This window comes from Neomonachus schauinslandi, chromosome 6 (genome assembly GCF_002201575.2).
Source record: "Neomonachus schauinslandi chromosome 6, ASM220157v2, whole genome shotgun sequence".
Taxonomy (NCBI): Eukaryota; Metazoa; Chordata; class Mammalia; order Carnivora; family Phocidae; genus Neomonachus; species Neomonachus schauinslandi.
In genome coordinates, this window is record NC_058408.1 from 124,450,065 (window position 1) to 124,464,724 (window position 14,660).

General features: G+C 51.5%; 1 protein-coding gene across 1 annotated transcript in view; it reads right to left on the bottom strand.

Annotated features, from left to right (window-relative positions):
* The window catches only part of CRTAC1 (cartilage acidic protein 1), a 124,074-nt gene that overhangs the window by 44,328 nt on the left and 65,086 nt on the right, over positions 1-14,660 (bottom strand). The window contains 1 exon segment of the mRNA XM_021699635.1: positions 6,694-6,890. Coding sequence (XP_021555310.1) covers positions 6,694-6,890 — 197 coding nt within the window.

Below are 14,660 nucleotides of genomic sequence, written 5' to 3' on the forward strand. Positions count from 1 at the left end.
CACCATCACTATCCTCACCATCCTCATCACCACCATCACCGTCATCATGACCACCATCACTATCCTCACCATGATGACCATCCTCACCACCACCACCGCTACCACCACCACCACCAGCATCATCCATGGGTCATCCATGGGAATGACAAAGCATGACCACTGCAGGTTCTCAGTAAGTCGCATCCCAGGAAGCAACTGTATAAACTGACATGGAGTTTAAAATGCTTTACAAGACTGAGTCAATGGAAAGCCAGCAAAGCAGTGATGGGGAGGAAGAAAGAAATGGTTCAGGCAAAGGACATTTTAATAAAGAAGGGACCCAGACTCCCCCTGACCTTGATATAATTTCGGACCCAAGTCTTCCCCCTTCCATCCCAGCGTGAAGGGGAAAATCTGACCAACCCCTGCCAGGTGCTTCATTCACATTAGCTGATTTAGCCCTCTCCAGAGTCGTGTCAGGAACATAGGTTCGTCGTTTTACAGAGAGAAACCAGAACTCTGAGGGTTGTCATTTGCTTGAGGTTGCACAGCTGGTGGCAAAGCTGAGCTTTAAACTGTGGTCTGACTGCAAAGTGTCCCCCACCTCACCCTGTATTAAAGAGCTGGAGTGTGGGCTGGTGGAGGGCAGTCTAGTCCCTGGCTCCTAAGGAAACTTGTTCTGTGTTAGGACTGAGAAAATGGCCTTTAGGTCCCTGGACGGTTTATGGTGCTGCATTGACAGCCTCATCCATCCTTGCTTTTCATGGGCCCACATGTGAAAGAAGCCCCATGGGGATGGGGGAAGGGAATCTGAGCAGGTCATGAGCTTGTCTTCCCAAATGGGGCCAGGCTGGGGGAACTGAAGATCAGAACATCGTATCCCAGGAAAGCATGGCTGGGACTGAGGAGGACCTGGAAGCTGACTAGGAGAGAAGCTGGAGACTCAGCACCCTGTAGCTCAGGCTTTCCCAGACACAGGAAGTCAAGGACATTCTGGTAAAATGCAGATTCTGGTCTGGTAGGTCTGGAGTGGGGGCCTGAGATTCTGCATTTTGAAGAGCTTCTAGCTGTTGCCAATGCTGCTGGGCCACAGAACACACTTTGATTAGCAAGATGAGAGGGTCTGGGTGTAGCTGGACCTGGCCTGGGTGAGGGAGCTGCTGGACCAGGGGTACGCTTTCAAGAGCAGATGGCTCATCTGTTGTGTGGGCAGAAGCTAGAAGTGCAACCTGCCCCAACTGCCTTTCTTTTTTGGCCCAGTGACTGGCACCTCCTCTCCGACAGAGTACAGAAGCCCCTGCCGATGGCCTAAGGATGACACAGAGCCCAGAAGCCATCAGAGAAAAGAGTGATAAATCCGAGTTCACAAAAATAAAAATTTTCTGCATTGCAAAACCCACGGTGAACAAAGACAAAACACAAATGACAAACAAGGGGCAACTATTTGCAACATGCATTACAGACAGAGGGCTAATTTCCCTAATTTATAAAGAGGTGTTACAAATCAATAAGAAAAAGGCCAATAATCAATGGACAAACCGGGCAAAGGCAATAAGCAGACAAGAGATTTGAATATATAAAAATATGCTCAGTCTCACTTGTTTTGAGAAAAATGAAAATTAAGACTACACTTAGATACCATTTTTTTCCTATCAGATTGGAAAATATTTTAAAAAGTGATGGCACACTGTATTGACGAGAATGTTGGGAGATGCTCACTTCCATCAGGGCCGGTGGGAATGTCATAAAGACTGTCCATGTGAAGGGTAATTTGGCAACGCCTATCAAATCCACGCACACATATTCCTGACCCAGCAAATCCCTTCTACAAATGCCCCTTACAGATACGCCTGCAATTGTGGACAATGGCTTGTTGGACAAGCTTATTCATTCAGTAGCACTGCCGGTAGGAGCCGAAGATGGCAAACCATCTCAATGTTCATCAACAGTGGGCCGGTTCGGTGAGTGGTGAACCAACACAATGGAGTACTACACAGCCATCCAAAGAATGAGCACGTGGTCTGCGTGCTGTTGTGACATAATATCCGAAATTCTTTGTTAAATGAAACAAGCAAGGAGCAGCAATGTGAGTGGAGTGTGCTACTATTTGTGTAGAAAAGGAGGGAGGTACTTGTAGATCAAAGGTAGCAGATTATCAGTGACTGTTCTGTTGAACGTCATGTAAGTGGTGGGGCTCACAGTTCCTGCTGACCCATGCCGCTGTGACCCGAGGTCGCGTGGGCAGGAGAGCTCGGGCCCCACAGTGCAGTGGATGTGGTGACCAGCACCAGACCCCGTGGGGGGATGGGCTCTGAGGGGGAGCTGCAGAGGTCCTGGGTTCTTGGATGTTGAGGGAGGTGCTGGAACCAGCCTCTTGTCCCCCTTTGTCCTACACACTCTCCCACCTGGTTTTCCCCAAGTAATGTGTGGCCTGAACCACGCTGGCTGCTAGGTTTCCATGTCACTTAAGCCATAAGCTGGTTTCGTTGGCCCAGGCCTTCTTGGGATTGTGGTTGATCTTCCTCTGTTCCCTCCCTCCTACCTACTTTTCAATTCTTAATCCTTGACGCAGGCCCTCCTGGTACCCTTTTCTGGCTGGTATCTTGTTTACACGATGGTCCTTTTCCGTTTCTGCTCCTAGAGTCTCTCTCTCCCATGGGCCAGGAGAGAGGCCTGGACACTTCTAAAGGCTCTGGCTTTCTTCACGCTGCAGAATTATAACAGCTACTGCTTGGAGAGCACTTATTAAATCCTAGATACCATTATAAGTGCTTTTCATTCAGTGTCTCAGTTGTTCATTCAAATATATGTATTAAGTGTTTATTAAGTGACATTAAGTGGTCTTGGAGATACAGCGGCAAACACGATAAAGTTTTTATCCCTATGGGGCTGACTAGAAGAGAGGATGAGATGAACTACAAACAAATATATAGCCTACTTTCAGATAGTGCTGCGTGCTCTGAAGAGAAATAAAGCAAATTAAGGCCATAGAGAGAGATAGGAGGATGACTTTCAGGTGTTCAGGTAAGACCCCATATGAGGATGAGCCTGAATGAAGGGAAGGAGTGAGCCCTGCTAACAGTGGTGGGAAAGGCATTTCAGGTAGAGGGAATGGCAAGTACGAAGGCCTCAGGTGGGAACATGATGAGCAAGAGGAAGAGTGTAGGCAATGAGTCAGAAAGGCAGCCGGGCTCACACCCAGAAGGGGTGATGTAGGCCATGGCAGAGACTCTGGATTTAGTCTATGGAGTCACTGGAGGGAGTTGAGCTTATGAAGCTGATATGGTTTTTCATGTTCTACAGGTGAAGGGGTTGAGGCTGAGAGAGGTCACCCAGTGAGTAAGGTGCAGATCTCAGGGTTGTACAAACTAACCCCCACCGCCAGGATGCAGGATCTGAACCCTCTTCCGGAGACTCCAGTGCTGATATCCCAAAGGCTGGTTGAGGGAGAGGACAGGGCCACCCTTCCACAGGTCCCTCCAATGCCCAGCGCAGGCCAACGGGGCCCCCAGGCATGTGCCATGGGCAGGGGTGGGCTGGCTGGGCTCCTGGGGGGCTCTCAGGTTCCCCACAGTGGGCAGGGTGGCAGTGGCTGAGCGTTGTGCCAGCTGGAGCCAACAAAGTGCTGAGATGGCACAAATGTCCCAGCCCCACGACCCTGCCCACTGCCAATGAATCAATTGAATTGCTCAACTGAAAAATTACCTCAAACCCACAGACATCCCTCGAACCTGCAGAAGGTCACCAGGAGGTGCACGTCTGGAATGGAGGCTTCTCTGTCACCCTCACCCCAGCACTGGGGGCCCAGCTCCAGCCTCTCCCAGATGAACACTTGTGCCCTGAAACCCAGGAAGCCCAGGACCTTCTGCGGAGGGGAGGGGGGCCTCCATGTCGTCCTCCTCTCCTTGTCTTCCCTTGGTTGGCAAAACTTCTCTCAGGCCTAATGGCTCATGGCTTGTCCGTTCTTCCTGGATTTCTTTATCAAGTTTAGATTGTGCCCTCAGGACGTTCAAGGTCTACGTGGGTCGGGGGCACCCACGGTAGGCCCTCCTCCTTGAAGGAGCTTCGAGTCCACGAGAGTCAGGTACCTAGAGAGATGTAAGGCAGCCCTGGGGATACAGTGTAAACTTCAGGAGGGCAGGATTTTCGTCTGTTTCATTCATGGGGTATCCTCAGTGCCTCGAATAGTGCCTGGCACACAGTAGGTGCTCAATAGATATTTGTCCAGTGAATGAATACATTCATGAATGAGTGGAACTTTGCGGAGGCTAGGCTGAGCGTGGAACTAACATGATTGGCGGCGGGGTGGGTCGCCTTTCCAACTTTGCACCTGGGAATCACTTGGAAAGCTTTCCAATCTGATGACTGGGTTCCACCCCAGAGGTTTGGATTGGACTGGACTGGGGTACACCTTGGGAACTGGGAGTGATAAAAGCTGCCCAGGAGATTCTAATGTGCGGCTCGGGCTGAGCACCTCTGCTCGGGGCCTCACAGTGGAATGCTCTGAGAGCGTGGGAGGGGCTCCTGCCTCACAGCCACCTGACCGCTCCTCCCAGGTGCTCTGCGCTTGGTGAGGAGGGAGAGTCTGTCCCCTTCCTCTGGCATCCTGCCTGCCAAGCCTATGTTCAACACCACCTCCCTCCCACGTTCTCCCTATTTCTGCTTCCCTGCCCTACTGCATCTTCCTGGGGACTCACCCCTTCCATGGCTGTCCCCTGCTGCTGCTCCCCTCCTGACCTTGATCAACTTAAAGCGTTGATCAGCCCATCAATTAATTGTGTCCTAATCCAATCTTGGCTTAGTTGGAGAGAGGGCAGTAAATCCAGCTGGGTAATCATGCCCTGATATTTGTGTAGGGATAATTACTATCTCTCAGGCCTCACTTGGTGGCAAGATGAGATGAAAACCCATAAAACACCACTCGGGGCTGTGGCTCATTGTTCCTTGGCTGCACAAGGCTGGCTCCGAGCCAGTCAGCCCCACCTCCCCCTTCCCCTGGTACAGGCCCCAACCTCTTCCCTCCCATTCATGCCACTAGCAGGGCTCGACCTCAGGGGCAGTCTAGGGGCTGGATCCTGCCCGGGCCTCAAAAACCAGTAGGGGCAACATGGGCCCAGGGAAAGCCAGTGTGTGTGTGCTGGGCTGGGGAAGAGGCAGGGAAGGTGAGCCCATAGCCAGGCAGTCCCCTGCCCCCGGGAGATCGGGAGGGTCCAGGATGGTGAATACACAGGTCTGAACCACAGGGTGTTGTCTAGACCAACCCAAGAGGATGTTGTCATCTGGAAGAGGCCGATGCATGACCCACCTGGCCTCTCAGGGACATGAGGCTCTGCATGTTTCAGGAGGACACCGTGGCCTGGGACTTCCCTGTAGATGTTATCGTTCCATGGGAGTGGACTTCATTCTAGTGGGCTGAGCTCAGGCTTGAGAGAACGTGAGAGTCAGGGGTTGGGAACCACCTTGATCTTTAACCCAAGAACACAGCCCCTCAACCTGTGCAACACTGAGCACCCACTAGAAGCCAGGCTCTCCACTAGGCCCTGAGGACACAGGACTGAGTAAGGCCATGGAATATCTTTTTTTTTTTTTTTTTTTTTTTTTAGAGATTTTGTTTATTTGAGAGAGAGAGAAAGCATGAGCAGGGGGAAGGGCGGAGGGACAAGCTGACTCCCCGCTGAGCAGGGAGCCCACACAGGGCTTGATCCCAGGACCCCAGGATCATGACCTGAGCTGAAGTCAGATGCTTAATTGGCTGAGCCACCCAAGTGCCCTGGCCATGGAGTATCTTAATTAAAGAATGGATCTGGAGTCGGACCCCTGAGTTTGAGTCCTGGGACTTACAAGTTGTGTGGCCGTGGGCCAGTCATATGACCTCTGTGCCTCAGTCTCCTCAACTATAAAGTGGGATGCCAGGATCTACCTAAGTGCATTGCTGCGAGGCTCCCATGGGCTGATTAATGTAAAGGGCTTAGATCCAGGCTTGGCACACTGTCAGTGCCACTTAAGTTAGCTGCTACCATTGTCCTTACTGTTATTTAGCTTTCTGGCATCAATGTCCCTCGGCCATTCCTCGGTGGCCCCTGGACCAGCAGCAGCATTATAGCGTGAAAGCATGTTAGCAATGCAGGATCTTGGGCCGCACCCAGACCCGCTGCGTCCAAATGTGCATTTACACAAGACCCCCAGGTACGTCGGCTGAGACACTCTAGGCTGGGAAAGGCTCCATGAACTCAAGGTCTGCCTGCTTCCAAGTTGTTTCCCCAGAATCTAGCATCTCTAGTCTGGAATGGAGTAGGTGTTCAGCAGGAATTTGTGGAGTGAATAAATGAGCTCAGCTAAAAGCTGTGGGGGGCCCTTGAAGGATTTCAAAGCATTTTGAAAGGTTCCCTAGAAGCAGCATGGAGGGTGATTCCAGGAGGCCGTCTGTCCAGTGAGAAGTGCTGAGTGGCTGAGCCATGGCAGAAGCAGTGGTGGGGGGTGGGGGGTTAGGAAGATGGGGGCAGGGGGACTGCTTAGATTGGGAGACGAAAGTCTGAGGGAGATGAGGGATCCCCTTGGGGATCTCTGCTGGGACAGAGTGAGCTCTTGGAGGCAGCAGGGGCCTACGCCTGGGGGAGCCCATAACAGAATAACCTGAGGAAGGCCCTCCCCACAGCTGGTGTTGGGAGGTAGAGGGTGGGAAGCAGGAAGAGGCCTGAGGCCCCAACCCCTTACCTGAGAAGGCATTATTGGTGTTGAGGAAGTAGATCTCCTCGCGGCCATCCCCGTCAATGTCGCAGGCTGTGACCCCAATGGCATTCCCCTGCCGGTCCCTCAGGGCATAGTAGGGGGAGCCGCGCTCATCCACTGCAATGTTCACCAGTCGCTTTTGGGTCCGGTCATACTTCAGAACCAGGTTGGGGCCGTTGTACCTGGAGGAGGAAGGGGGAGGGGGTGTTGAGGAGGAGCAGCTGGGCTCACCTGGTGTCCTCCCGCCCAGCAGTGGGGCTTAGAATCCTCCCAGACAGGTCAACGGTGGGGCAATTCAGCCTTGGGGCATTCTGGGGAAACCCTCGGCAGCCTCAGCCTCTCCTCAGGGGTCCCTGGGTGTTTGGTGAGTGTCCCTGAATCAGATACAGACTCACTCAAAATAAGAGTCAACTGGGCCCACATGGGACACAGTACGAGAAGCAGGGTGGCACAGGGGGATGGGCAGCCCATGACAACCCTCTTACCACAGGCTTCGTGAAGAAAACGACTACCCCCCCATCTACCTTGCCCATCTCAATGTCAAAGGCACTTTCTTATTTATGATCTCACTAATTTAAATCTAATAAGCAAGTGAGGTGGGTGTGGGAGGCTGTATTATTAACCCATTTTACAGATGAGGCACTGATGAGCTTCAGTCGGGGAAACTGAGGCTCAGAGTGACTGAGTACCCTTCCCCAAGGTAACACAACTAGTTAGGTGTCAGGTGCTAGGACTTGGACCCAGGCTCTTTCTGGGCAAATGAGCCCTGGAGGAGTAGAGGCTTTGTTGCTGAGGTTTGGAATGACTCTCTCCTGACAGAGTCCCAGCATTTAAACAGTAGTATAAAATGAGCATCTCAGACGGGAGATTATGAACACATCTAAAGTCAGTAGGTGGACCTGCTAGATCTCTTTTTCTAAGGAACTCAATATGAAAGATTAAAATGCTCATCTGTCCTAATCTCTTCTGTCTCATTCTCCTGCAGCCACATAGCCTCCTTGCTTCACTGAAGGCCCAGGCATGTTCTTGCCTCAGGGACTTTGCACTTGCTGTTCCTTCTGCCCAGGATGCACTTCCTCCAGATATCCACAAGGCTGTCCCCCTCTGTCACCAAGTTCAAGCCACGGCTCCATTGTTGCTTCTCAGCAAGGCCTTCCTGGCCACATTCCTGAAACCTGCAAGCACCACCCCCTCCCCGTGCTCCTTATCCCTCATCCCTGCTCTCTTCCCCCAAAGCTTTTACCAGCATCTGACAATTCTCTATCTTCGTGTTTAGCTCTCTCTTCTCTGTCTGATCCCACTAGAATATCAGCTCCACGAGTGCAGAACTTTTTGTCTGCTTCATTCCCCAGGGCCTAGAACAGTGCCTGGCACACACTAGGTGCTCAGTAAATATTTGTTGAATGACTGAATGAATGAAACCTCAGAGTCCACGTCTGAGTCATAAAGGCCTCGGATCGCACAGTTGGTTTCTTCCCATTGCCTTTCCATCTGGAGAAAGCGCCATGCCCAAAGTCACCCTCCGGCAGTGTGGCCATGAATGTCTGAAGGCCTCCTCCGGCCTCTAGGGAGCACCAGCTTGCCAGGCTCTCCTAAGGAACCTGGCCAATGTCCATCCATTCGTCCTGGCCTCCTGCCTTTGTTTTAACCTAAGCGTGTACATCCTGAGTGATGTTCAGCTGCAGGCCTCTGGCTGTCCTGGCCGAGAACGCTTTGCGGTGGGGATGGCGTGGGCGGAAAGACCGCTCCAAGGTCTTGGAAATCACTTCTTGCTTTCCTGAAACGGCTCCAACTTGGCCCTCTCCTTTGTCACGGAGATGCAGAGCCTGTGAAGTTTGGGGAATGCTGAGCAACTGGCTGGGCGCCTTCTGGCACCCACAGTGTGTGTAAAGGAGGGGACAGAGCTCACGGGGAGCTGAGTCAGCACCCGGCGATGGAAGGTCACGCCCTGGATGCCCAGATGAACAGTGTCTGAGGGCCGGGGGGTGAGGGCATGGCATGCCCCAGGGCACGTGTCTGGGCAGGAGAGACAGAACACTTGGGTTCCAGCACCGTCAGCAGCTGGCTCCAGCCCCCAGGGGCAGAAAATGCCTTGGGTGCCACACACCAGTCCTCCCAGCCTCCGGGTCTTCTGGTTACTCTGATCTTTGCTGCTCCTCACAAGACACCACGGTCCCAGAGGGCTGGGATTGTTGAAAGCACTGTCAGATGCGTTGTCCCACCTGAGCCCCACAGAAAGAGGGTAATGAGGCATTTTCTAGAAAAGGAAACTGAGGGTTAGGGAGGTGGTGAGCTGTGTAAGGTTACACAGCTGGTACGTGGCGTACTCTAACCGTCTCCAGGCTCTAAATCCTGTGTTCTTTCCACACTGCCCATGATGTCAACACTGCTAGTCCTTGGATTTCTTTTTCTGGGGGCCTCCCCCAAGGTAGTGACCGTGAGAAATGCCCAAGAACTTCATGTCAAAGGGGAGATAATAGCCCTACTTTGCTACAGCACTCCACAAGGCATGGTCTCATCCTCGATTTCATTTACTTCTCATGGGTCTTGACTTTTCCCCAGATTCGTTTTGTAACCTGAGGCTGGTCAGTTTCCCTCTCTAGGTTCTGGGTTTCTCTTCTGCAAAATGAGAGTTAGACCAACTAGGCGGTCACAGGCTGTGTCGACGAATGTGGCCATGGGGAGGCAGGGGCATGGCTCCGCACGTAGCGGAAGCCGGGTTTTTGCCCGGAATCTGGGGTGGCAGGTGTGCACGCAAGGTGGTGGCGCTGGGGGGGGGGGGGCAGATGGCCCTGGATCATCTCTTCTTTGAGGAACTTGGAGGTGCTAGTTCCAGGGCACTCCCTAGGGGGTAGTGGGGTGGGCTTGCTAGGCTGGCTCAAATTCCTCCATCTGCTACAGAGTGAGCACGCACCAGAGAGTCCTGCCTCAACCTGCCTGTTGGCCTGGGATGAATCCCGACACTCTGGTCCCTTCTCTCCTGCCGCCACCCTGAGGGACACAAACCAACAGCCCCTAGGGAGGCTTCTGAACAAGGCCAGGGGTAAATGACAGAGTTGCCACTCCTCTCTCCACCAGGCTGCCCTCTACTGGGTCTGCTGGACTGACGTGTGAGCCTCTTACAGTCCTCCCCTGGGATCACCAGCTTGTCCCCTCCCCTCTGCTCCATGGAGCAGATGCTCCTGTCGGGTTCCTCACCCCGGCGCCCGCCCCCCCTCCCCCCGAATAGGCTCTGCCTTTTCCAGTCTCTGTGGCTTGGCTCAGCCGCAGCCGCCACCTTCCATGGGGAATGGTCTCCCCGCCCTCCCACGAAGCTTGCCCCCAATGGACTGCCTCTCGGCTGGATGCGATCTCTTCTCTGGATACCCACTGTTCTGCACCTTGCTTATTCCTGTGAGGGCAGGGTTGTTTGTGCTCCAACATCGCTTCCCTTCGTTCAAACAGATGATTCTTGAGCCCAGGAAGCATGTGCATACATCTCTGCAATTGCTGTGCCTAGGGCAATGCTTGGCATAGAGAAGGTGCTCAACGAATGTCTGTCCAAGGTACAGATGAGTGAGCGAGTAGATGGATAAATATAAATAATCAAGGGCAGTGAATAGGGCGACAGCACAGGCCGAGCCCCCTTCTGTCTCACTCAGCCTCACGACAGCCCAGGATCTCGCAGATGTGGCGACTGAGGTATAGAAGTTAGCAACAGTCACTAACCCACCCACAGTCCCTCTGGGTGGCAGTCCCCATGCTGACAAGCCTGGGGGGCTGGATGTGAGGGATGTGGAATTTCACGTTTCCTCCCTCTGACACCTGCCAGAGTTTGCTGTTTTCTTCCAGAAATTCAAGAGGCTTTGAGGCTCAGTTAGACGGGCTCAGGGAGTGGGACAGTGTCCTGTGCTCTTGAAAAGTAGCCGTGACTCCCTAATATCAAGGCTGGGCCTGCAAGCGGAGGGATTTGCTGGGTGGTAACTGGAAAATAGTCCTGAGAGACACCGCAGGGCACAGCCAGGGCTGTGTGAGCCCCGACCAATTCTGGTGCCAGTCCCCTGGGACCGCACTGCTGTGGACAGGGAGGGGCCTTGGGGTGGGGGGCCCAGGAGTGGCAGGGTGGGCACAGGGGCCTGGCCCCGCCCCTTCCTGGCTGTGGCCTTGAGCTCGTCACTGAGTGCCTCACCTCTGACTCGGCTGCTACATACCTCGTAGCCTGGCAGTAAGACTGAGACAGTGTGTGTGCTAACACTTGGTAAACCGTGAAGAGTTACACAAGTATAAATTCTCATCATTATGGAAAGTAACACAACAGCTGAGGCCCAATCTCTCACTCTCCAGTGATCATTTTGAGAGTTTCCAAACACACTCTAGTATTTCTTATCCCAAATATCCCACCCTTGATCTCTCATCCTCTATGGGTATGCTTCTTGATTTAAGCCCCTTCATAATTAAACTTCTCGAAGACCTGTCTTCCCAGGCTGTCTTCAATCTCTCACCATCCACTCAGCCCACCCCGATCCATATTCCCCCCAACTCCAGCAAAGCCACCCTCATTATTGTCACAGGGGGCTTTCAGGTGGCCACATCCAGGGACAGGCTTTCCGCTCTCATCTGCCCCAGCCTCCAGCTGCTTCCGGCACACTGGCCAGCTCTCTGGGCCTCCACTGCACCATTCCCTCTTAAAACACTGCCTTCGTGGCTTTGGGTGCACCCTGCCCTCTGGGGCCCTTCTCCCTGGTTCCCTCTCCTTTTTCTCTTTGTAGGTTCTTCCTCCTTGCTCTACCCTCTTCGTGGTGGAGTCTCCAGGCCTGTTCCTGGGCCCCCTTCTCCTCTCTCTGTCCCCTTGCACTGGGGGATAATATCCATTCCCATGACCTACAACTCCCAAATTTCTATCCCCAACCCAAATCCCCAGTCCGAGCACAGACTCATATATCTGACTGCCTGCCTGACGTCTCCCCTTGCACATCCACACTCATCTCTGATGGAACCAAGTGAGGGACACCAGCTGATGTCCTGTGGAGCAGAAGAATGACCCAGCTGAGCCCTGGCCAAATTCCTGATCCACAGAACTGTGAGAAATAATAAATTGTTTTTCAGCTACTAAATTTTTGGAAAAGGAAGCAGATAATGATGACCTATCATTTCAGACTTAAGGGGGAAGAGTAACTTATCCCTGGCAAGTAGGAAAGAGTATTATAAATCAGTGGGATTCTCTAATTCAGCCATTTCAGTTCACAGTAGGCAGGTCTCCCCAGACCTTCCTTGGGGTGATACTTGGATCTCAGAATAACTAATGGGCTATGCAGAGGCCGAGGGTGGAAGGGTACTAGGAAATACAAGGATTCTAGATACCTCTGTTTTTCTACCTCTCCTTCTCATTCTTCTTTCCTTTCTAGCCAAGTCTAACCGTTTCCCATTTTGAATGTACAACCTTGAATATAGATCATTTCTTTGGAAACATGTGTAATGCTCTTTTTTCCTTTTTACATATTTAATTGTTTGAAAGCCACTGAGGTTAAATAGGACCAGAAAACATATGGGAAGGCATTTAAACAGAAGATTCACAGATTGTATCCTGGAAGAGGATATATCCAGAGGCCAGATATTAGTTTAAAGGAATGGAGACTTTGGTAGTGGGAGGGTTCTAGGCATGATGAGAAATCTGGGGTTGAGGATTTTATAGGGAGTAAGTTGGGTACATCTGGAAAGGGCATCCCAGAAAACAAACATACAAACAAACAAATAAATTTGATCCTGAATTAGGAGCTAACCAGGGTGGAGAAGACCCCATAAATAAGTGCAAAGACGAAGAAGGTAACTCTAAGATGGAGGACAAAAACCTTTGTCCTAAGGGGTGGATGGTTTTTTAAGAAAGGAATGTTTGGCACCAAAAGGTCAGAATAATCTGTAGTGATGAGTGTCTGTGTTCTGTAAAAACTCCACGGCAGACTGATTGATTTATACCCTGTTCTATAAAAGATCTGTGCTCAGCATGTGTTTTATATGCCCTTGGAATTTCTTATATTTTGATGAGCATGGAAGCACCCAGAAGGCAGAGACTACCATTTGCAGCTCTATCCCCCACTATACCTAGGACAATGCCAGGAAAAGACAGGTGCTAAGTCATTTTTGTTGTTGTTGTTGTTGATGATGATGATGATGATGATAATGATTTAGTGAAGACCATGACTCTATTCCTCACTGCATGTTTATCTTGAGAAAAGAGGAAGACAGGGAGGCAGGAATCCCATAAACGATTAAATGAGGGATTCAAGTGACAGGTATGGAAGCTGTGTTAATCAGGATTCTTTGGTTGCAAGTGGCAAACATTCCACCTGAATTAACTGAGGAATATATTGGCTCAGATGTCCAAACTGCCCGAACAGAAAGGGTACAGCCAGGCCTCAGGGTGACCGGAACCAGGGTTCTGACCAGAAGGTTGTCTAGACTTCATTTCTCCTCTCCTTTTCCTCTTCCCTCTGTTGGCCTCCCTCTCTCACACCGTCCTCCTCCACCAGGCTTGACCTGTGGCAATACTCTCAGCCTCACCCCTCAGCTTAGGCACAGATGGCAGATGCTTTCTTCCCTCAGTTCCAATGTGAGAGGCTCTGGGGCAGGGCTCTGATTAGCCCAGGTTGAGTCACGTGCCCATCTTTAGGAGCAGGGAGCCCGTGGTTGACAGCCTTCAACTAGTACCAGAGTTAGCAAGAGCAGCATCTCAGGAGCTACATATTTTCAGGGAGAGAAGTGCCAGGAAGGATGAGGGATGTGTCTCCAGGTAGACAGTCACTCATCTAGGTCTGTACATTCTGGAGACAGACTTGCCAGGCCCTACTGATGGAAGGCAATGATTCCTTGGCACCATCGAGTCCCTGTGTCCTCTAGATACATCTCAAGGTCTCCTCACTCCCCTCCAGAAGCCCCAGAAAGAGGTAAACACAGAAAGTGGAGTGACTGTCTGACTCACTATGTTCTGGAAATGGGTCCAGGTCTTGGCTTCCTGCCTGTTCCTCCACTGGCTGCAGGGAGGCGAGAGGGCACAGAGAGTTGGCAGTGAGGAGTCCGGTGGGGGGGAGTCGGGGGACACGAGGTGAGCTCTGGCCCAACTCTGTGATCAACTTTCCGTGGGTTCAGGCAAATCGCTTAACTGCTTGGTCCCCAAATACTTTACGTGTCTAGTCAAACTTTCTTCCCTCATGCTATAACTACCTGGAAGCTTTTAGGTAAAAAGATGTTAGTCTTTGTCTTGGTCTTTCTTTTGGTTAAGGAGGTGGGCCAATTTAGAGGCAGAATAGCAAGGCAAGTAGCCTGTGGATGCCTCACTCTTCTTTAAGAGTGAAAAAGATAAGCCAGTCATTCTCCAATGACTGCATTCCATCCTTCTGGGGTCCTGTTCCCAGGTTAGGCACACTGCCTAGCCCACGATGTAATTCGCAGTTCAGAGAGCCTCCAGCCTAATATGGCAAATAAGGAGAGGCCCCAATCGCAAGCTTTCAGGAGGAGGGAGAGGTCACTTCTCCTGGGGTAAAGACTTTATAGAGAAAGGTACATTTGATCTACAGCCTGAAGGAAGTACAGGCTCATAGCAGATATATGAATTAGGCATTTACAAAAGAAATAGTATGAGCTATGAAGCAGAAACATATGCTTAGGGAATAGAGGATAGACTAACTAGATGACACAGAGATGTGTGTTGGACAATCGGGGAAAAAGAGTGGAAGGCAAACTGGAGATTACATGGCAGCTAAGACCGTGGAAGATGTAGCACGTAAACTAAGACTTCAGATTTTATCTGGTGGGAAATGGGGAGCTGCTGGAAGATTCTGGGCAGGATGTACCATTATAACAGTACTATTTGGAAGAACATTGTCTGGTGGCTGTGCGTATGAAGGACAGGCCAGGGGAGAGACTTGAAATGATAGTGCAAAAGAATGGGAATTCCCCTGAATTATTCCAAAAACTCC